Consider the following 21533-nt stretch of genomic DNA (forward strand, 5'->3'; position numbering starts at 1 on the left):
TGCTGGCATTAGATTAGATTGGGAAAGGGTATGTTTCCCTCCTGTACATCTCTACGACTCTATAACGCACAGAATTTCTACCAATGTGTGTTTTTTTTAAACCATCTCTACACAAGTTGATTTAAATATCTACCACTGGATGCAATGTGTTTTGGAAATGATATGAAACGCTTTAATACGAATGCAAAGCTTTAATTTTTTTATTATTAAAAAAAACACGCTATTGCACTTGTTGACACCATTCACTTCGAACTTGCGTTATCTGCGACAGCTCAGGGGATGGGCTGGTTCGAAGTCTAGGCCGATCTGTGGCCAACGCGCACAATCATACGAGTAAGACAAGCCGGACGAGTTGTGTATCAGGAAGTAAATGGCTCGGCTGATGAGCAGACAGGAGCATGGCCGTCCCAGCATCGTCGTTGTCGGCTGCGGGGTAGCGGGTCTGGGTGCTGCCCAGAGGCTGCTCCGGTCCGGCTTCAGCAAACTCCGGCTGCTGGAGGCGAAGGAGCGATGCGGTGGCCGCGTCTGCAGCCGGCGGTTCGGTGAGAGCCCCCGACCCGTACGGACACCAGGTCACAAACACAGCTGCCGGCAGGAGCCGCTGAAAATCAAGAGTAGCCTTCTTGAGTGTAACTGTTAAGACTTCGATTTGAGAGAGAAAAAAACAATTACCCTGGACCAAAACGGAGACAGAGACAACAGTTGCAGTGGCTCGTAAAGGGACTAGCTACTCAGCAGAAAACTCTGGGAGTCCTCTGAAAGATAGAGGGATTTGTTTTAAGTCTCATTGAGACTTAAAGAGATCTGCTCCTGATATCATAACAACATCATGTTTACCTGAATATAGACAAATAGCAGCCAAAGGAGGCCATTCAGCCTACTCAGCTGTTTAAAGATTTCATGTTTCACCTTTTTATCAGTTGAAGCATGATGCTGTACTGGGAGCATGCTCTTATTGTGGCCTAGCAGTTTAATATTAGTTCAGACATATTATCACGAAGCTCGTCCTTTTTTTTTCTAAAAAGCTCTTGCTTGGCTCAAGGAGACTCTATCGTTTATTTTTTTTTCAGAGGGGTAATAAACTGGGCTGGACTCTGATCAGTCTGGTTTGATACAGAAAGGAAAAGGATTTTGAGAGGTGTTTTGTTTATACGTAAACAGATGGGACTTCAGGCCAAAGTGGTCATGCTTTAGAAGTGGCCTGTGTGAAGAGAGGGGAGCGGTCAGCTCTCTAGCTAGCTGAGCAGTTTTAACTCAGTCTTGAACTGGGAAGTTCAACAGGGAGCTGTGTGGAAATGTTTTTCTGCCCTTCAACTTCAACCTGTATGCATGTGTTCCATTTATACTGGTTTTTAAAGGGAATTTGCTCATTGGAACTGTTGTGCATGTTTGGAACAGCATAATTAGGTCTAGCTGGATAGGTTAAGTTCTATAGGGGTTCTTTATTCTGTTCTTTGTATTTCTTTGTGTAATTGAATAAATGTTTTTTGTTTGTTTTGAAATCTAGTAGTCAGCCTAGCTATCTTACTCTGGGTAATTTTCACTGTACACTTACTGAAACAAATTGCAAACTTAGGTTTAGGACTGTCTGCTTAAGAATGTGGTTTGGCCTAGTCCATAACAATATATATGGATTCTGGATTAGTGGTGCTGGAAGAGCACAGCAGGTCAGGCAGCATCCGAGGAGCAGTAAAATCGACGTTTTGGGTAAAAGCCCTTCATCAGGAATAAAGGCAGAGAGCCTGAAGCATGGAGAGATAAGCTAGAGTAGGGTGGGGGTGGGGAGAAAGTAGCATAAAGAACAATAGGTGAGTGGGGGAGGGGATGAAGGTGATAGGTCAAGGAGGAGGGTGCAGTGGATAGGTGGAAAAGAAGATAGGCAGATAGGACAAGTCATGGGGACAGTGTTGAGCTGGAAGTTTGGAACGAGGGTGAGGTGGGGGAAGGGGAAATGAGGAAATGGTTGAAGTCCACATTGATGCCCTGGGGTTGAAGTGTTCCGAGGCGGAAGATGAGGCGTTCTTCCTCCAGGCGTCGGGTGGTGAGGGAGCAGCGGTGAAGGAGGCCCAGCACCTCCATGTCCTCGGCAGAGTGGGAGGGGGAGTTGAAATGTTGGGCCACGGGGCGGTTTGGTTGATTGGTGCGGGTATCCTGGAGATGTTCCCTAAAGCGCTCTGCTCGGAGGCGCCCAGTCTCCCCAATGTAGAGGAAACCACATCGGGAGCAACGGATACAATAAATGACATTGGTGGATGTGCAGGTAAAACTTTGATGGATGTGGAAGGCTCCTTTAGGGCCTTGGATGGAGCTGAGTGGGAGGTGTGGGCGCAGGTTTTGCAATTCCTGCGGTGGCAGGGGAAAGTGCCAGTACGGGAGGGTGGGTTGTTGGGGGGCATGGACCTGACCAGGTAGTCACGGAGGGAACGGTCTTTGCGGAAGGCGGAAAGGGGTGGGGAGGGAAATATATCCCTGGTGGTGGGGTCTTTTTGGAGGTAGCAGAAATGTCGGTGGATGATTTGGTTTATGCAAAGGTTGGTAGGGTGGAAGGTGAGCACCAGGGGCGTTCTGTCCTTGTTATGGTTGGAAGGATGGGGTCTGAGGGCAGAAGGGTGGGATGTGGACGAGATGTGCTGGAGGGCATCTTTAACCACGTGGGAAGGGAAATTGCAGTCTCTAAAGAAGGAGGCCATCTAGTGTGTTCTGTGGTGGAACTGGTCCTCCTGGGAGCAGATACGGGGGAGGCGGAGGAATTGGGAATACGGGCTGGCATTTTTGCAAGAGGTAGGATGGGAAGAGGTGTAATCCAGGGAGCTGTGGGAGTCAGTGGGTTTGTAAAAAATGTCAGTGTCAAGTCAGTCGTCATTAATGGAGATGGAGAGGTCCAGGAAGGGGAGGGAGGTGTCAGAGATGGTCCAGGTAAATTTAAGGTCAGGGTGGAATGTGTTGGTGAAGTTGATGAATTGCTTAACCTCCCCGCGAGAGCACGAGGTGGCGCCAATGCAGTCATCAATGTAGCGGAGGAAGAGTTGGGGAGTGGTGCCGGTGTAATTACAGAAGATTGACTGTTCTACATAGCCAACAAAGAGACAGGCATAGCTGGGGCCCATATGGGTGCCCATGGCTACCCCTTTGGTGTGGAGGAAGTGGGAGGATTCGAAGGAGAAATTGTTAAGGATGAGGACCAGTTCGGCCAAATGAATGAGAGTATCGGTGGAAGGGTACTGTTGGGGACGTTGGGAGAGGAAAAAACGGAGGGCTTGGAGGCCTTGCTCATAGCGGATGGAGGTGTAGAGGGATTGGATATCCATGATGAAGATGAGGCGTTGGGGGCTGGGGAAACGGAAGTCTTGGAGGAGATGGAGGGCGTGAGTGATGTCTCGAACGTATGTGGGGAGTTCCTGGACTAGGGGGGGATAGGACAGTGTCAAGGTAGGTAGAAGTGAGTTCAGTGGGGCAGGAGCATGCTGAGACAATGATATGTCCAAGGAATGTAATCTTTGTACCTAATAGTCAGTGGTCATAAATATTTGTCAGATTCTTCAATTCCGTAAAAATCCATAACCACTTTCTAATATTGCAGGAAAAAACATAGCTTTTGCCATGTCTGATTAAACATACAATCTGAGGCAAATTCACTGTGTAAGAATGCAGCAGAAATTAGAAACCAGAATAAGTAATAATAGTAAGCTATCAAAGTTTATGGCTCTTTATTTGAATGTGCACTGCATTATTAACAAAGTAGATGAATTGACAGCACAAACAGAAATTAATGAAAATGCAATGCGACCAGAGCTGAGAACTCAATGTTCCAAAACAGTGGGCAAAAAGGAAAATGAGGTAGGGTGGCATTGTTAATTAACTGAGGTGTAATGGTAGTGATGTAGCTGCAAATAAATTGTGACGTGAAATCAGTTTGAGTCAAATAGCAAGGGAAAGAAGTCATGGGTGGGAGTCATCTAGAAGGCGGCAAAGAGGTACCTCACTTTGGATTTAATGTAATAGAGGAAATAATGAAAGAATATAAGAAGGGTTGTGGGTGATGTTAAATTGTGTGTTGACTGGATAAATCAGATGGGCAAGGAAAATATGGAAGACTAATTTTTACAGCGGTATCAGAGATTGTGTAATATATTGTTGTTCGGAACAATCTACCCAGGAATAGGCTATTTTAGATCTAGTAATATGTAATGAGGTAGGACTGATAAGAGATCTAGTAGTTAACAATCATCTGTAGGGCAGCAATAACAACATGGCAGAACTTCAAATTCAGCTTAAAGGAGAGCAGCAGTGACCACAACTTTAAATAGCATACATACAGAATAATGGGACACTCCTTTAAAATCAACATTTTTTTTTCCCCGGAGTGTAATGAATGTCTACAATTCTGTATCCCAGGATGCTGAGGATGCTATATCACTGAAAGCATTTAAAGAGGAGTTGGATAGATATTGAAATGTCAATGACATAGCATGAAAGAGGAGTTGAGGTCTGGGACCTTGTACAATGGTGAGATTGGATTGATGGACAGAATGGCCGACTCTTGCTGGTCTTTCTGATGCTCCTATGTTCTTATGAACCTTATCAGTTGAGCATCTCCTCTGCAATAATGCAGAAGCAGATTCCGCAGTTGAAAAAATAATCTATAATATTAATCCCTACTCTTACGTGCCTGAGGAATATAATGTTTGTGAAAATTAGTTATGGATGTCTATTAGATTCTTCAATGCTACAATGTTCACATTAAGTTTCTTATGTTGGGGAAAATAACGTAAGCATTGCTGCTACAGGTAAACCACCTTGTTGGGGGCAAAAATCAGTTGGTAAAGTTTATAGATGCTTGTTTATTGATCTCTAAGCCAGACTATATGTTGTTAACAATAGTGCAGGTTTCTGTTACTAGGCTTCTTAACACTCTGTACTTTTAACAATTGTTATTGTTAATTCAGTGCAGCTGAGAGTGAGCATAAAGAAGCTAATAAACGACATTTGTTTTGTACAGATGAGAAACATTGGAGCTGGTTGAATGCTGGAGTTGGGTCAGTTTAGTGAAGCTAGCTTTTTGTGAAAGGGCTTCACGTAGGCCCATGAGTAGGCTCTGGATTGCAGAATGGTACGAGTGAGGACTGCAGATGCTGGAAACCAGAGTTTAGATCAGAGTGGTGCTGGAAAAGCGCAGCAGGTCGGGCAGCATCCAAGGAGCAGAAAAACCTGACCTGCTGTGCTTTTCCAGCACCACTCTAATCTAAACTCTGGTTTCCAGCATCTGCAGTCCTGGATACAGCTAACTGAGCAATCAATGCGTCCTGACTTGAGCACATTTACTATTTGTTTACCCAATTTACCTCCAGTTAATTCTGGATGTTAATTCTCATTCTGTCCAGTAAAAATTATTTTGTTTCTTCAAAATCACGGCCTGTTCTGCCTTCATTTTCTTGCTTATTACTTGAGATCTCAAAATTTGTCTACTTAAACGAATAGTGTTACTGCTTCTGAGCTGGACCGTACCATTAATTTGGTGGTCTCATTAGGGATCATAGCATCGACGTGCTTCCCATTTGTCATTTCCAGTCTGACACTCATCAGCTTCAGCCTGCAGCTTGCTGCTTCTCACTTGTTGCTCAGTGCTCTTTACCTGCCAGTCTCTGAGCCCCTTGCTACCTCCACTTGTCGCACCATCCAACTCCGTCCCATTCACTGCTTCTCCAGATCCTTCCTGCCTGCTGGCTCACTCCGAGAGCGGTGATGACCAGGAGGAAATCGGGAGACTGAAGCAAAGCGTGAGAGGAAGAGTGGAGGAGATATGACGAGCAGGGCTGGGAAAGGGGGTTGGGATAAAGTCATTGAGCAGGCCGGGATTAGAGTGACATAGAGGACGGAGCAAAGGTTGTTGGGATACCTGCTGTCACCAGAGTGCTGGGGAAGGGGGTGAGAAAGGGAGCAAGGGGATGTGGATAAGGGAGACCAGTGAGAGGAAGCAAAGGATTTTGGAGAGGCAGAAGAACGTGCGTAGTAGGAACAATGTTAAACAAACAGACTGAGGATCTCTTTTAAACCTGGTTCTTAGCACATGAGATGAAAGTGCAGAGGAGGCCAGCTCTGCTATTCAGAGAGGTTCCCTAATTTACAAGTAATGAAATACATCAGTAGTGCATATTTTAAGCAGGATATCTTTAGTATATACGTTTCTAAACAAGAATATTCGTAAGACTTTGTGCAGGATACCAGCAAAGGTGTCATAACAATGGAGGCATTGAATTTAATCCTTCATAACATCCATTCTTTTGTCAGTAAAAGGGGCAGCACAATGGCTCAGTGGTTAGCACTGCTGCCTCACAGCGCCAGGGACCTGGGTTCAATTCCCACCTCAGGCGACTGACTGTGTGGAGTTTGTACATTCACCCCATGTCTGCGTGGGTTTCCTCCGGTATCCACCCATAATCCAAAGATGTGCAGCCAGGTGAATTGGCCATGCTGAATTGCCCATAGTGTTAGTCAGAGGTAAATATAGAGTCTGGGTGGGTTACTCTTTGGAGGGTCAGTATGGACTTGTTGGGCTGAAGGGCCTATTTCAGTACTGTACGGAATCTAATCTAACCTTGTCAAACACAGGGGCATTGGTATGAGGGTATGAGTAAAATATGTCCAAATTCTGGCAGCAACAACATTAGACTTTCCATTTAATATCCATCAATTGAGAATAATTGGATGGATAATCTATCTCATTGCAAGATAATCAGTGTGGTTCTTTTTATCTTCATTCAGCTAAAGGTTTGGTAGATATTGGAGCACAGTGGATCCATGGGCCATCGAAACAGAATGCTGTGTTTCACTTGGCCAGCCAATATCACCTTCTTGATGAAGAAGCAATGTCAGAGGAGAACCAGGCTGTACAAATCGGTGGACATCCACCTGATATATCAACTTATTACACCAGCTCAGGAAAGAAAATAGGGCCAGAAATAATGGCTCCCATGAAAGAATTGTATTCAACACTTATTGCACAAAGTATGACTTTCTTCCAGTTGAAGACCGAACCTGTCCGCAGTTTGGGTGAATTCCTAAAACTTGAAATTGCCCGGTATGCTGAAGGTTGGCAGGATGATGAGGAAACATGCAACCTTAAACTTGCTGTGCTGAATGCAGAATTCAAGATGGAGTGTTGTATCTCTGGAGCGGACAGCTTGGATCATGTAGCACTCCAGCCATATGGAGAGTATATGATGTTACCTGGAGTTGACTGTGTTTTTCCAGGGTAGGTACTAAGGGCAAAACTGTTACTACATTCTCTTTTTATTACCAAGGTTTCAAATTTGCAAGGGTCAGTGCTGGGACGACAACTATTTACAACCCAGTTTCATGTTTTAGATGAAGCAGCAGATAGTAACATTTCTAAATTTTAGAATGAGACAAAGCTAGGTAGGAATATAAGCTGCGAGGAGAACACAGAGGGTCAGAGAGCTATGGGCTGAGTTTGTCCATTTTGGTTAGTGTCCTGTTGTGCAAGATTCGTGGTGCCCCATTCTGCCACAGCTAGCAGTGAGTTTTCTCACATAATCTGGTATGGTTCACCTCATTAATTATGCAGTGGCGCTGTTTGGCACCCTTCTCGCAGAAAATTGTGGCAAGAGCGGTGGAAGTATTCATCACTGCTGGAACTCTGTGGTGTTCGTGCTGTCGGCACCATAGTCAAACCTCAGCTACAAACCACCTTCCACGATGCAGGCCAGGAATTTCCTTTCCACATTCACTCTGTGAAAACACTTTTTATTCTCTCACCTCGTATTTGCTGCTTTTGCAAAACAACTTGAAATTCTGCCCTCTGGATCTTAATCTATTTGAGTGGGAGATTTCTCCCTATCCAGTCTGTCTAAACCATTCAGGATTTTGAAAACTTCTATCATGCCTCCCTCAGCATTATTTTCTTTGAAGAAAACAGTCCCAACTTCTCCAATCTATCTTCATAATTGAAGCCATTCCTGTAAAACCTTTTCCGCATTCTCTCCAATGGATTCACATTCTTCCTAAAATGTGGCACCCAGAACTGGACTTAGTACTCCAGCTGCTGTTTAGCCAATATCTTAAATAGGTCAGCATAAAACCCCTGCTGTTATACTCTATGCCTTTATTGATGACATACAGACTATTGCATGCTTTATTGACAGCTCTCTCTTCTTGCTTTGCCATCTTTAATGAGTGTGCATGTGTCTCTGCCCCTACAAATCCTTTAGAATAGTACCCTTTATTTTGTACTGTCTCTCCATGTCCTTTGCACAAAAGTGTATTTCCCCTCTTTCCCTTATTAAACCTTTCTACCAGTTATTCACCCGGTCCAACTTGTCGGTGTCTTTTTGATGCTCCACACTGTCCCCCAATACATAGTATTTCTAGTTTTTTTTCCCAAGTCCTAAGACTTTGAACTGATCCCCTCCACACCAAGTTCCAGAGTATTTGTGTGTATCAGGAAAAGCAAGGTCCCAGTAGCAACCCCAGGGGAATTCAACTACATTCCTCCAGCTTGGGAAATATCTATTTCACCATTATTCTCTGTTCCCTATCCCTTAACCAGTTTTGTATCCATGTTGCTAATGTCTCTTATTACGTGATTTATAAATTTCCTCACAAGTCTGTTGTGTGGCACTGAGTCAAACACCATTTGGAAGGCTGTATAAATAGGTAAAAAGGTAAAAGGTAAAAACAACGTAAAAAGGGTAAATTCCTGATGAAGGGCTTTTGCCCGAAACGTCAATTTTACTGCTCCTCGGATGCTGCCTGAACTGCTGTGCTTTTCCAGCAGCACTAGTCCAGGCTGTATAAATAGTCTTGCCTTCATTAGCTGTCTCTGTTAGCGCTTCAAAAAAGTCAAGTATGCCAGTTAGACACAATTTTCACTTAATAAATCCATGCTAACTCTTACAATTAACTCTCATTTTTCTACGTGACTATCAATTTTATCCTGAAAAATTGTTTTTAGAAGTTTCCACACCTCTGAAGTTAAACTGACTGGTCTGCAATTGCAGGATTATCTTACAAACCTTTTTTGAACAAGACCAGAATCTTTGCAATTCTGCAATCCTCTGGCATCACTCCTAAAACTAGGATATGTTGTAAGATTATTGCCAGATTCACTGCAATTTCCAGTATCCTTTCCTTCAATATCCTTAATGCATCTCATCTGGCACCAAATCCTTAACAACTTTAAGGACCAACTGCTTATGAAAAGTCTCCTCCCTATGTGCTTTAAACTCTTCTAGTGACGGTGCTCTCTCCTCTGTCACCAGTCAGTGTACAGAAAAGACGGGTAAAGAAAAGTATTCATTAAGACTTCAGCCATACCTCTTGCCTGCATGCGTAAAAATCCCCATTTCGTCCCTAACTAGCCCCAGAACTCCTTTTACAACTCTGTTACTTTTTATGTGCCAATAGAAGAATTTGAGATTTTCCTTGTATGTTAGATGCCAGTCTTTTTTTTTCACAATCCCTCTTGTTTTTTAAATTCTTTCTCAGTTCTATTCTCTACATTCACTAGTCAGCTTGGCTCTCAACTGTGTTTTCTCCCTGACATCTGTTATAAGCACACTTTTCTTCTGAAACTTAATTTCTATTTCGTTTGTCATCCAGGGAGTTCTGGATTTCTTTATCCTACCTTTCCCTTTTCAGAGAATATTCCTTGATTGTTCAGGAACAATCTCCTCTTTGAGATAATTCATTGTTCAGTTATGCTTCTCCCATTCACCTTTGGTCCCAGTATATTTGGCGAAGCTTTGTTCTTGCAGCATTGAAGTCAGCCCTCACTAGTTTGTTTTTTCCAGAGCAAGAAAAATAATGTTATTTTCCACTATCGTCCTAATCTTTTCAAAGATCATTGTTCTCCAAATGCTCCTTGTCACTTGTCAATTTGGCCCACATTATTCACAAGAACTAGGTGTAGCAGTGCCTCTATTCTGGTTGGATGTGACACATACTGCTGCAGTAAACTCTTGTAAACAGTAACACCTAATCTTTGCTGCTCTTTGACCATTATTTCTGTCTAGATACGGGTGATGGTGATTTTGGTCAAGGTCAGCATTGCAGTTCTTAAAGCAACAGGATATTTCATAAGATTTAAGGACCGAATCATTTTGGCTACCTCTTTGGAATAAGAAGAATGCATTAACATTGCCTGGTGAAGTTAATGGGCCACTAATTAGTGGGAAGGATGTACAGAATCAAATTTGCAAGGAAATTACAGAGGGGTGTAAACCTCATCGAGTATTTTTAGTGGAGTGATGTTGATGGCCACAAAAACACCTGTCTGTTCCCCTAGTTAAAGACTACCTTCTCAGTACTGACTTTCTACTCTTCTTCCTTCCCTCCTGTGCCAGCCAGCTGTTGATGCACTCCTGTAAAGACCCATTGCCCTCACGAATATCCAGAATGTTAGTGAACTGGACCTCTGGGGATACCTAACCCTATATGCCTGTGTTGCACTGGAAAAATGGTAATATAATAGATAAACGTTTGAAATTCAGACCAGCTATGTGCTAGCCACTTGAAATCTGCTCAATCCAATACGAATCATACTCGACCCTAAAAGAAGGGGAAATGTTAGTAAATTACTTCAGTTAGAACTTTGATTTGTTGGTTGGAAGCTGGTTCATTTAAAAATATACACAGGATCAGGAATAGCTTTGCTTCTCTAGTTTCTTATGTCATTCATGACTGATTTGGAACCTCACCTGCACTCCTTAGAGCCAGGGGAGTATGCAGTTTGCCCAGTGGAATGTATAATTCTAATTTTGGTGAAAGATAGATCTAGGGGAAAAGGGAGTGAAGACTCTCAGATACAGTGATGCCATTTTATAGAATTTGAAGACAGGGTAGGAATCTCACTGAAGTTCACGGTGCTGTTTGTGAAATGGCAACAGTTTGTGTATCAAAGTTTTTCCATTCTACTTGGAATTCAAAATGGTATTGATCTTGTTAATCCCAAAACAGGACAAAGTAACTTGTTGCTTACTGCTAGTAATTGATCCTCAAAATTAAACGGCACTGTAATTATTGATCTGAACTTGCAGTTCCAATACAATGATCATGATGACAATTAATATTTCTTTACGTTTTTAGTGGATTTGCAAGCCTTACTGATGCAATGAGGAGATCTCTGCCAAAGGATATTATATCGTACAAGAAGCCAGTTAAATGCATCCATTGGAACAGATCCTTCAAGGCACCGAACACGCCGGAATATTCTCACTCCGTTGTGGTGGAGTGTGAAGATGGGGAAACTATACCAGCAGATCATGTTATAGTCACTGTTCCTTTAGGTAAAATGTCATTTGAGTCTCTGTGTCTGGATTTTTAAGTATCATAATAGCATTTATACTTTATTTTGGGATGAAAGACCCTTTGTGGTTATTCAGATCTCTAATTGAAAACTAACCTGAGAACCACAGGTTCAATGTCACTAACTCTCAAACTGCCTGAGAGCTCTCCACAATTCCTGTGATATTCCATTGGGTTTGATTGATGAACTATCGTATTGACTGCATTCTCCATACAGGTCTCTGTCCACTTGTGTATAACTTTAGAATTAAGATAATCCCACTGGGGCACTAATTTGGAGCAGTTCCTGTGAACCTTCCAGCATCCTGGAGGTCCAGATTTAAATTCTTGTGTGAGGTAGTTTGAAGTGAGTTCAAACCACACGCCTGATATTCATGGGCATGTGCATCAGTGCTCCCTGAAATTGATTTTGAGTTAATGTGTCAATGGCTACATTAACTGTAACTACCTCAAGTACATATTGTAAAGGTTTGGACGCTATCAGCAATTCAGGTTGATACCACTTGCTTTTTCAGGTTTCCTTAAAGAACATTACAAAACTTTTATTCATCCCCCACTTCCTGCCAGGAAAATCGATTCCATTCAGAAACTGGGTTTTGGGACAAATAATAAAATCTTCCTTGAATTTGAGGAGCCGTTTTGGGAACCAGAAAGTCAACTGATTAGACTGGTTTGGGAGGATGAGTCCCCGCTGCTTAGCAAACGGCTAGATCTACAAAAAGAGTGGTTCAGAAAGATATTAGGCTTTCTTATTCTACAGCCTGTGGAAAGGTATGTATGCAGCTGAAGTAAGTAAGTTTGTGATAATATCTAATTCTGGATTTCTTTTTGATTCTCTCCATTCTTAGAAAATATTGGGTGAGACTTCCCCTTTGGTCGGGGGATGGTGTAATAAGAGTAGGATTGGGATGTGAGGTCCTGTAAAGAAGGGTGCTGATCGACTTCAACGTGAGGGAGGCGGGAGTGTCCAATGAGTGGGGTGGGGAGGGTCAGTGGCAGGTTAGTGTCTGGGATATGTCAGAGCGAGGTGTAATTGTGAGAGCGTGTTATGTTGGGTGGTCAGTTCGATTCTTACTCCGATTCTTAATTGTTTGGCATTTCCTGAGTAAGTATTTGCATAACTGCAGTGGACCACTCTATCTTAAAGTGTCTATGTAAGTCAGAGGACTGAGTTCCAGGTACTGTATATGGGAGTTGCCCATTGAAACTTTCAATTCTTCCAGAGTCTGCTATTTCAAGGATTTTGCAAGGTTTGATGCAGAACTTCAGTCTATGCTGCAGAAACAATTATCTGGCCATCAGAAATACTCTGATGACAGCAACCATTTGTAATTTTCTTTCTAAAAATGAACATGCACTTAATGGGGGGACAAAAAGAGTAAAGTAAGTGATTTTAAAAATCTGCAATGATAAAATGCAGATGTCATGCAATACAGAATGATGATTTGCACTCCCTTATTTAGAGTTGCGTTCTGATTCTGTTTATCTATTGGGTGCTCTGAGTACAGAATGAATATATTAGCTTTCCAAATATGAAGATTTTCTTAAAGGAAAGTTCAATAAAACTGAGGTTGGAAATATTGTTGCAGAATGGAGGGAGGAGAGGTTGAGTAGATTGGGCCTATACTCATTGGAGTTTCAAAGAATGAGATGTCAACTTATTGAAACATGTAAGATTCTTAGTGGACTTTATCAATTGTTTCCCCTTGTCGGACAATCCAGCACCAAAGGGTATAATCACAGAGTAAGTTTGATGTATTGCTGTCACATGTACTGAGATACAGTGAAAAGTGTTGTTCTGTTACCCTGATACAAAATGCATCAGGGTAGCAGAACAGAGTACAGAATACAGTGTTACAACCGCAAAGAGAGTGCAGAGAGAGAAAACAGAAATAATGAGAGGTCTATTCAAAAGTCTGAAAGCAATGGGGAAGAAGCTGTTCTTGAATCTGTTCAAAATCACACAACACCAGGAATAGTCCAGTCTGTTGGACTATAACCTGGTGTTGTGTGATTTTTAACTTTGTTTATACCAGGCTAACACCGGCATCTCTTCCTTTAGCACTGCTGCCTCACAGCACCAGAGACCAGGGTTCAATTCCCGCCTCAGGCGACTGACTGTGTGGAGTTTGCACATTCTCCCCGTGTCTGCGTGGGTTTCCTCCGGGTGCTCCAGTTTCCTCCCACAGTCCAAAAATGTGCAGGTTATGGCCATACTAAATTGCCCCTAGTGTTAGGTGCAGGGGTAAATGTAGGGGAATGGGTCTGGGTGGGTTGTGCTTCGGCGGGTCGGTGTGGACTTGTTGGGCCGAAGGGCCTGTTTCCACACTGTAAGTAATCTAATCTAAATCTGTTTGTATGTGGATTCAATCTTTTATATTTTCTGCCTGATGGAAGAGAGTAGATGAGAATATAACCGAGGTGGGAGGGGTCTTTGATTATGGTGGTTGCTTTCCTGAGGCAGCAGGAGGTCTGGATGGAGTCAACAGGTAAAACGCTGAAAGACTGGGCTGTATTCACGACTCTTTGTAGTTTATTGCGGTCTTACGAAGAGCAGTTGCCATACCACATTGTGATGCATTCAGTTAGAATGCTTTCTATGGTGCATTGATTAAAAATTGGTAAGAGTTCTTGCGATGTGCCAAATTCCCTTAGCCTCCTGAAGTAGTAGAGGCATTGTTGTGCTTTCTTGACCGTCATGTTGATGTGGGTGGACCAGGGCAGATTGTTGGTGTTCATCAAGCTCAGGAGTTTGATGCTTTCAACCATCTCACCATTGACGCAAACAGGGGCACACCCTCCACTCCACTTCCTGAAGTCAATGTTCTTTGTTTTGTTGACGTTGATGGAGAGTTTGTCTTTACACCATGCTGCTGGAGCACTCAATCTCTTTCCTGTATTCTGTCTCATCGTTGTTTGAGATCTGACCAACAATGGTGGTGGTCATCGGCAAACTTGTAGATGGAGGCAGGGCAGTATTTGGCCAAAAGTCATGAGTGGACATAGAGTATGCAGCCTTGCGGGGCAGTGGTGTTGAGGGTTATGGTGGAGGAGGTGTTGTCACTTATTCTTACTGATTGTAGTTCAAAGTTTGGGAGAAGATTTGTAGCTCGGGTGCTCGTTGTTGTGGTCCTGTTCGCCGAGCTGGGAATTTGTGTTGCAGACGTTTTGTCCCCTGTCTAGGTGACATCCTCAGTGCTTGGGAGCCTCGTGTGAAGCGCTTCTGTGATGTTTCCTCCGGCATTTGTAGTGATTTGTACCTGCTGCTTCCAGTTGTCAGTTCCAGCTGTCCACTGCAGTTCTGTTTGGGAACAAAGTTCGACTGGGACAACACTACTATTATAGGACAAGCCAAACAGAGAACAGCCAGAGAATTCCTAGAGGCATGGCACTCATCCACAGATTCAATCAATAAGCACAACGACCTGGACCCAATATACCGGCCACTGCAGCGGACAGCTGGAACTGACAACCGGAAGCGGCAGAGACAAACCACTATAAATGCTGGAGGAAAGATCACAGAAGCGCTTCACAGGAGGCTCCCAAGCACTGAGGATGTCACCTAGACAGGGGACGAAACGTCTGCAACACAAATTCCCAGCTCGGCGAACAGAACCACAACAACATTCTAGTCCATGGGTCAGGAGGTCAAAGATCCATTTGCAAAGTGGGGAGCCAAAACCTACATCTGGGAGTTTAGAGATGAGTTTTTTTTAAATTTTGGTGTTGCAGGCAGAGTTGTAGTCAATAAATAAGAGTTTAGGTAGGTATCTTTTTTATCCAGATATTCCAGGTATGAGTGTCGGAATTCTTTGGAATTGTTGACTGCAGAAAAACTGTATGTTTATAAAGTCATCATACAAAAAATAGTAAATTCATAATGTAGAATTTCACAGATCCATTTAGATGTATTAATTTAACACATAACTCTGATATTTCCATTGACATGAAGTAATTGTACTTGAAATGTGTTAAGTCAATGGTAATATCAAAAAACGGCTGGAGGCAACAGATACTGCAAAGGCAATGGGCCCTGATAATATTCCAGCAATGGTACAGAAGACGTGCTCCAGAACATGCCATTCCCTTAGCGAAGCTTTTTCAGTACAGTTACAACACTGGCATCTACCTGGCAATGTGGAAAATTGCCCAGGTATGTCACAAAAAGCAGGACAAATCCAACCCAGCCAATTACCATCCAATCAGTCTACTCTCCATCATCAGTAGAGTGATGAGGGTGTCATCAACAGCGCTATCAAGCAGCATCTGCTTAGCAACAACCTGCTCACTGACGCCCAGTTTGGGTTTCGCCAGGGTCACTCAGCTACTGACCTCATTACAGCCTTGGTTCAAACATGGACAAAGAGCTGAATTCCAGAGATGAGGTGAGAGTGACAGCATTTGACCAAGTATGGCATCAAGGAGCCCGAGCAAAATTGGAATCAATGGGTATCAGGGCAAACACTGTGCTGGTTAGAGTCATACCTGGCACAAAGGAAGATGGTTGTGGTTGTGAAGGGTCAGTCATCTCAGCTCCAGGACATCTCTGCAGGAGTCCCTTGGGTAGTGTCCTAAGCCCAATAATTTTCAGCTGCTTCATCAATGACCTTCCCTCTGTCATAAGATTAGAAGTGGGGATGTTCTCTGAAGATTGTACAGTGTTCAGCACCATATGTGACTCCTCAGATACTGAAGCAGTCCGAGATCAAATGCAATAAGATCTGGACAATATCCAGACTTGGGCTGACAAGTGGTAAATAACATTCACACCACACAAATACCAGACGATAACCATCACCAATAAGAGACACTCTGACTACCGCCTCTTGACATTCAACAATATTACCATTACTGAATCCCCACTGTCAACATCCTTGGGGTTACCATTGACCAGAAACTCAACTGAACTCACTGTATAAATACAGTGGCAACTAGAGCAGGTCACAGACTAGGGATACTGTGGTGAGTAACTCACCTCCTGACACCCCAAAGTCTGTCCACCATCTACAAGGTATAAGTCAGGAGTGGGATGGAATGCCTTGATGGATGCAGCTCCAACAATACTCAAGAAGCTTGACATCATCCAGGACAAAGCAACTTGCTTGATTGGCACCACATCTACCAATATTCAATCCCTCCACCACAGGTGCTCAGGAGCAGCAGTGTGTACTATCTACAAGATGCACTGCAGAAATTCACCAAAGATCCTGAGACAGCACCTTCCAAACCCATGACCACTTCCATCTAGAAGGACAGCAGGTACTTGGGAACATCACCATCTGCAAGTTCCCCTCCAGGCGACTCACCACCCTGACTTGGGAATATACCACTGTTCCTTCAGAGTTGTTGGGTCAAACTCCTGGAATTCCCTCCCTTCCGGCATTGTGGGTCAACCCACAGCAAGTGAACTGCAGTGATTCAAGAAGGCAGCTCACCACCACCTTCTCAAGGGCAAATAGGGATGGGCTATCAATGCTGGCCAGCCAGCAACACCCAAGTCCCACAAATGAAGAAAAAAAAATTAAATTACAAACTGGATTGAATACTTTGGGATAAATAAAAGGTTTTGAATTTTTGAATGAATATTACTGTTCTGTACTAAGAAGCTAATACTAATTTCTTAAAATTGTTCAACTGCTAAATTGCATTTCACAAATATTCAAAATTAATAATATGAAGTTCTTATGAAATAAGTACTGTCTATACAATGTTGAATACAGAGGAACCTCTGTTATCTGAATGGCACAGGCTGGGAGTATTTTGTTCAGATAATTGAATACTGGATAACAGTTTAGCCAAGGATCGGGACCTTGTTCAGATAATGCGAAATTCGGATAATTGAGGTTTAGATCATAGAGATTCCTCTGTACATTGCTGCAGCATTTGAACCTTCAATCAGGTGAGTGATGTGCAGGGTGAATGCAGGTAGATGAATGTTCATGGCTCACCCAGGGTTCGTGTCTCTCGTGTTCTATCTGCAGGTATGGCCATGTCGTTTTAATAGTACTCGCTGGTGAGGAAGCTAACTATATGGAGAGTCTGTCAGATTGTGAAATCAAAGATTGTATGACACAAATCATACGTAAATTCACAGGTACATTTTCTGACACGTTTTGGCGATATGAAGTGTCTTTTTTTCGAAATACTGCACTAAACACTCATAAGATCTTCTATTTAGGAAACCCATTGATACCTGCACCAAAGGGCATCATTCGATCAAGATGGTATAATGATCAGTACACAAGAGGGTCATATAGTTACACTGCAGTTGGAAGTTCTGGGGATGATATAGATGTCATTGCTGAACCTCTCCCATTTCCATCTACACAAGCACAGGTACTGTATCAATTTGTTTCTGAATGATATATACATTTTATATATCGGGATTAAAGTTACTTTATTGGATAATTTGGTGGCTAAAACAGGGAAATGTTCCATACTGAAATTTATTACAGCAGTTGTCTTTTTTTATCTCTCAAAGTTCTCCTTAGAGAGTTAATTGTGAAAGAGGAAGATTTGAAATTCACCCACAGATTATCTTTTTCAAACAAATGCCAACAGGAATGAACTGTTAAAATGCAGCAGTGTTGGTGCTGCTATATATTAATGTGTACAAAGGATCTGAAATAACTCCATGAAAACCAGCATGCCCATCACCAAGTCACCCGTTATCTGCATGTTGAAAAGTGTGGTGCTGGAAAGGCACAGCCAGTCAGGCAGCATCCGAGGAGCAGGAGAGTCGACGTTTCAAGCATAAGCTCTTCATCAGGAATGAGGGGGTGGCCCAAGGGGACTGAGAGATAAATGGGAGGGGGGAGTGGGGCTGAGGGGAAGGTAGCTGGGAATGCGATAGATAGATGAAAGTGGACGATGGTGGTGATAGGAGGTGGAACGGATAGATGGGAAGGAAGGTGGACAGGTAGAAGATGGTTCCGAGTTGGAAGGTTGGATCTCACTTAAGGTGGGGGAGGGGAAATAAAGAAACTGGTGAGATTGACATTAGTCCCGTGTGGTTGGAGGGTCTCAAAATGGAAGATGAGGTGTTCTTCCTCCAGGGTTCAGGTGGTTAGGACTTGGTGCTGGAGGAGGCCCAGGACCTGCATGTCCTTAGTGGAGTGGGAGGGGGAGTTAAAGTGTTTGGCCACAGGGCGATGAGGTTGTTTAGTGTGTGTCCCAGAGGTGTTCTCTGAAACGTTCCACAAGTTGGCGTCCTGTCTCCCCAATGTAGAGGAGGCCACATTGAGAGCAACGGACGCAGTAGATGATGTGTGTGGAAGTCCAGGTAAATCCCTGTTGGATGTATACAGAGAGGCTGAATAGACTGGGGCTGTTTTCGCTGGCGTGTCGGAGGCTGAGGGGTGAGGTTATGGAGGTTTATAAAATCATGAGGGGCATGGATGGATAAACAGAAAAGGTCTTCTCCCTGGAGTGGGGGAGTCCAGAACTAGAGGACATAGGTTCAGGGTGAGAGGAGAGAGATAGAAAAGGGTCCTAAGGGGTGGCTTCAATCCTAACTCCTCTATCACTGTGGACTTTTCTATTTGCAGTGGGTTATTCCATTGAAGTGTCAATGTGCTGGATTCCTTTTGTTCTTATGTCAATTCTCTTATCTGGGAGACCTAATTTTGTTAAATTTTTCAACTTACACTGGTGAGAAACAGAGAACACGTATCATTTCTGTTATTTCCTATTTAACCTGAATCTGCGCTAGTCTATCCCTAGTAATGCCTGCAGTTTCTAGATTAGTGTTCTGTACGAACAGTGCATTGATATGTGTACCAACTGACACAAAGTCACAGGAGACACTACACTAATTGACTGTAAGAGTTGATTATTTAGACATAATTTAATGTGGTGCTCCTCTTACCACCAAGTATCTAATGTAGTTTAATTAGACCTTTCTTTATGGTATAGATGTTCTTTTCTATTTTCCCTGCTGATGCAGAGTGATGAGATCTGCTGTGCTCCAGAGTGGTCCTTTCTCCTTCCCCTTTGCCTGCACTTGATAGACTTTAGAAATAAAAGGCAGCTCTTCAATCAGTGTGTAATATCTTTTGCAATCCAACACCAGGAACTGATTCTCTACCTGGGTGCCAATAAGCGCAGTTTCTGATACATCATTAGGAATACAAGAAAGAAGTACAAAATGCACCAAGAGTTAGCACAATAGTCAAAACAAATTAGCATGTATTTGTGTCCATTTGAATTTGGTAAAGGCCCAATAAAATCAATGATAATCTTATCCAGTGGATTTTTGACTATAATTGGTTGTTGAAAATGTATTCACTTTGTTACAGGCTGTACAATTTGCAACAGAAGTCTTGTAATGCTTCAGCATACTAGGCCACCAATAATGTCTTGTTAATTTAGAGAATGATCTGTGACCACCTCCGTATAAGGTTGGTAAACTAATCTTGATGAACTATCTAAAATGTGGACCAGCCCGGTATCTTGCTTTACATTGTTTGTCTTGTTCAGAGCTTCACCTTAGTCAGGACTTTAGGACGTTGTGAGTTTAAAATAATTCACAGCGGTCTACAACACAGAAAAAGGCTATGCCAGTCAAAACCACCCACCCAGCTACTCTGATCCCATTTTCCAGCACTTGGCCCACAGACTTGTATGCCTTGGCATTGCAATACCCACCTAACTGCTTCATAATTGTTATGAGGGTTCCTCTCTCTACCACCCTTATAGGATGTTTAACCCCTATATAACCTCTTATATAGTCAATCTCTTATTAAAAGATGATAACACTTCAGGATGATCTTTGTTAATATTAACCTGAAGCCCCACATGCTTGAATGCCAGCTGTTAATGGTTAAACTACTTTTATCACATTACACCTCATGCTGGCATAGTGACATATTTAAGGTTAGTAAATACTCAATCAGTATTGCCTTGATGAAACATGATAGTGTTAGAACATGGTTATTTTGCTCTAAATTTATATAGATTGCTTAAATCCACCCTAAAAGTCCTTTTTAGCTATTCAAATAAGATACAAAGTAAATACTCACAAGATACTCACAAATCCAGTATTGATTTCTTTACAGGAGCTTTATCTCAGTATTCAAAAGGGAGCATTGATGAGTTCAACCCTTTTTTGTGTTGAAGATGATTGCTGTGAAGAAGAATAATCATTGGCCTCAAAATATTAACTCTGTTTCTCTCATCACAGATAATTCCAGACCCATTGCATTTCTACAGCACTTTCTGTTTTGATTTACTGACCTTTGGTCGTTTTATTCCTGTTAGCCTTTGCAGATACTTTTCGCTGGCGAAGCTACTCACCGGACATTTTACTCTACTACCCATGGTGCCTTGGAGTCGGGTTGGAGAGAAGCAGATCGCCTGATAAATTACTATTTGTCTTTAACGTCCGTGAATGCAAACCACTAAAACTTTATAATAGTCTATCACAGTACACCAATCATATCCATCTTTACTAAAATCCATTTGGTAGCCAAGCTTATAAATTGTGTTAGAGATTGGAAGGGTTGATACAAAAGTATAATTAAATGAATTGTATTCCTGTGCATGAATGGAAAATTCTATCATAACAAATTAGTGTCAGGGTTCCAGAAACATTTTGGACCTAGCTGATCACACAAAGATTTAAGAATTGATTGGTGGTGACTAGAAGAAAGGATTGAGAAAGGAGTCTGTGAAAGCTCTTGATTAGAAGACCCCAAATAAAGTAAAACTTATGGGCTCAAGACTCAGACTAGTTTGTCTCGATATCCAATCCCGTTCTCATATTTCCCTACTACAAGTTTTCTACATTCTTCCCTAGCACATACAAAACTCCTGCTGGTTCTTTTCCTCTTCTGTTGATCCCTTTGATTTACCATCGTGTAACTGACTCTTGAGTGAACCTCGAGTTTTAATTTCCATCACCCAAACTGGAAGACCAATCTCCATCTTTGCCCAGGCTTCTGTTACAATGTTTCTCTTCATCACTTTTAACCAATGTTTTGACATTCTTTATACCTAGAGGTAATTCTCTGACTTACCACAATTATGGTTAGAGACAAAAGAAAAACTGCAGGTGCTGGAATCCAAAGTAGACAAGCAGGAGGCTGGAAGGACACAGCAAGCCAGGCAGCATCAGGAGGGGGAGAAGTCGACGTTTCAGGTGTAACCTTTCTTCAGTTTTTTTTTGTTTCTAACCAACTTTGTACCACTGTGAAGTCTCTTCCCCCTCAGAC

At 42.6% G+C, this 21533-nt stretch overlaps 1 protein-coding gene across 1 annotated transcript; it reads left to right on the forward strand.

Annotated features, from left to right (window-relative positions):
- The first annotated feature begins 370 nt into the window (after window positions 1-370).
- Window positions 371-20724, forward strand: paox (polyamine oxidase). Its single transcript, XM_072583232.1, has 7 exons — window positions 371-542; window positions 6763-7252; window positions 11104-11303; window positions 11838-12093; window positions 17304-17416; window positions 17501-17658; window positions 20581-20724. The coding sequence occupies exons 1-7, from the start codon at window positions 371-373 to the stop codon at window positions 20722-20724; spliced, it is 1533 nt and encodes a 510-aa protein (XP_072439333.1).
- Window positions 20725-21533: the final 809 nt, after the last annotated feature.

Source organism: Chiloscyllium punctatum, chromosome 13 (assembly GCF_047496795.1).
Source record: "Chiloscyllium punctatum isolate Juve2018m chromosome 13, sChiPun1.3, whole genome shotgun sequence".
Taxonomy (NCBI): domain Eukaryota; kingdom Metazoa; phylum Chordata; class Chondrichthyes; order Orectolobiformes; family Hemiscylliidae; genus Chiloscyllium; species Chiloscyllium punctatum.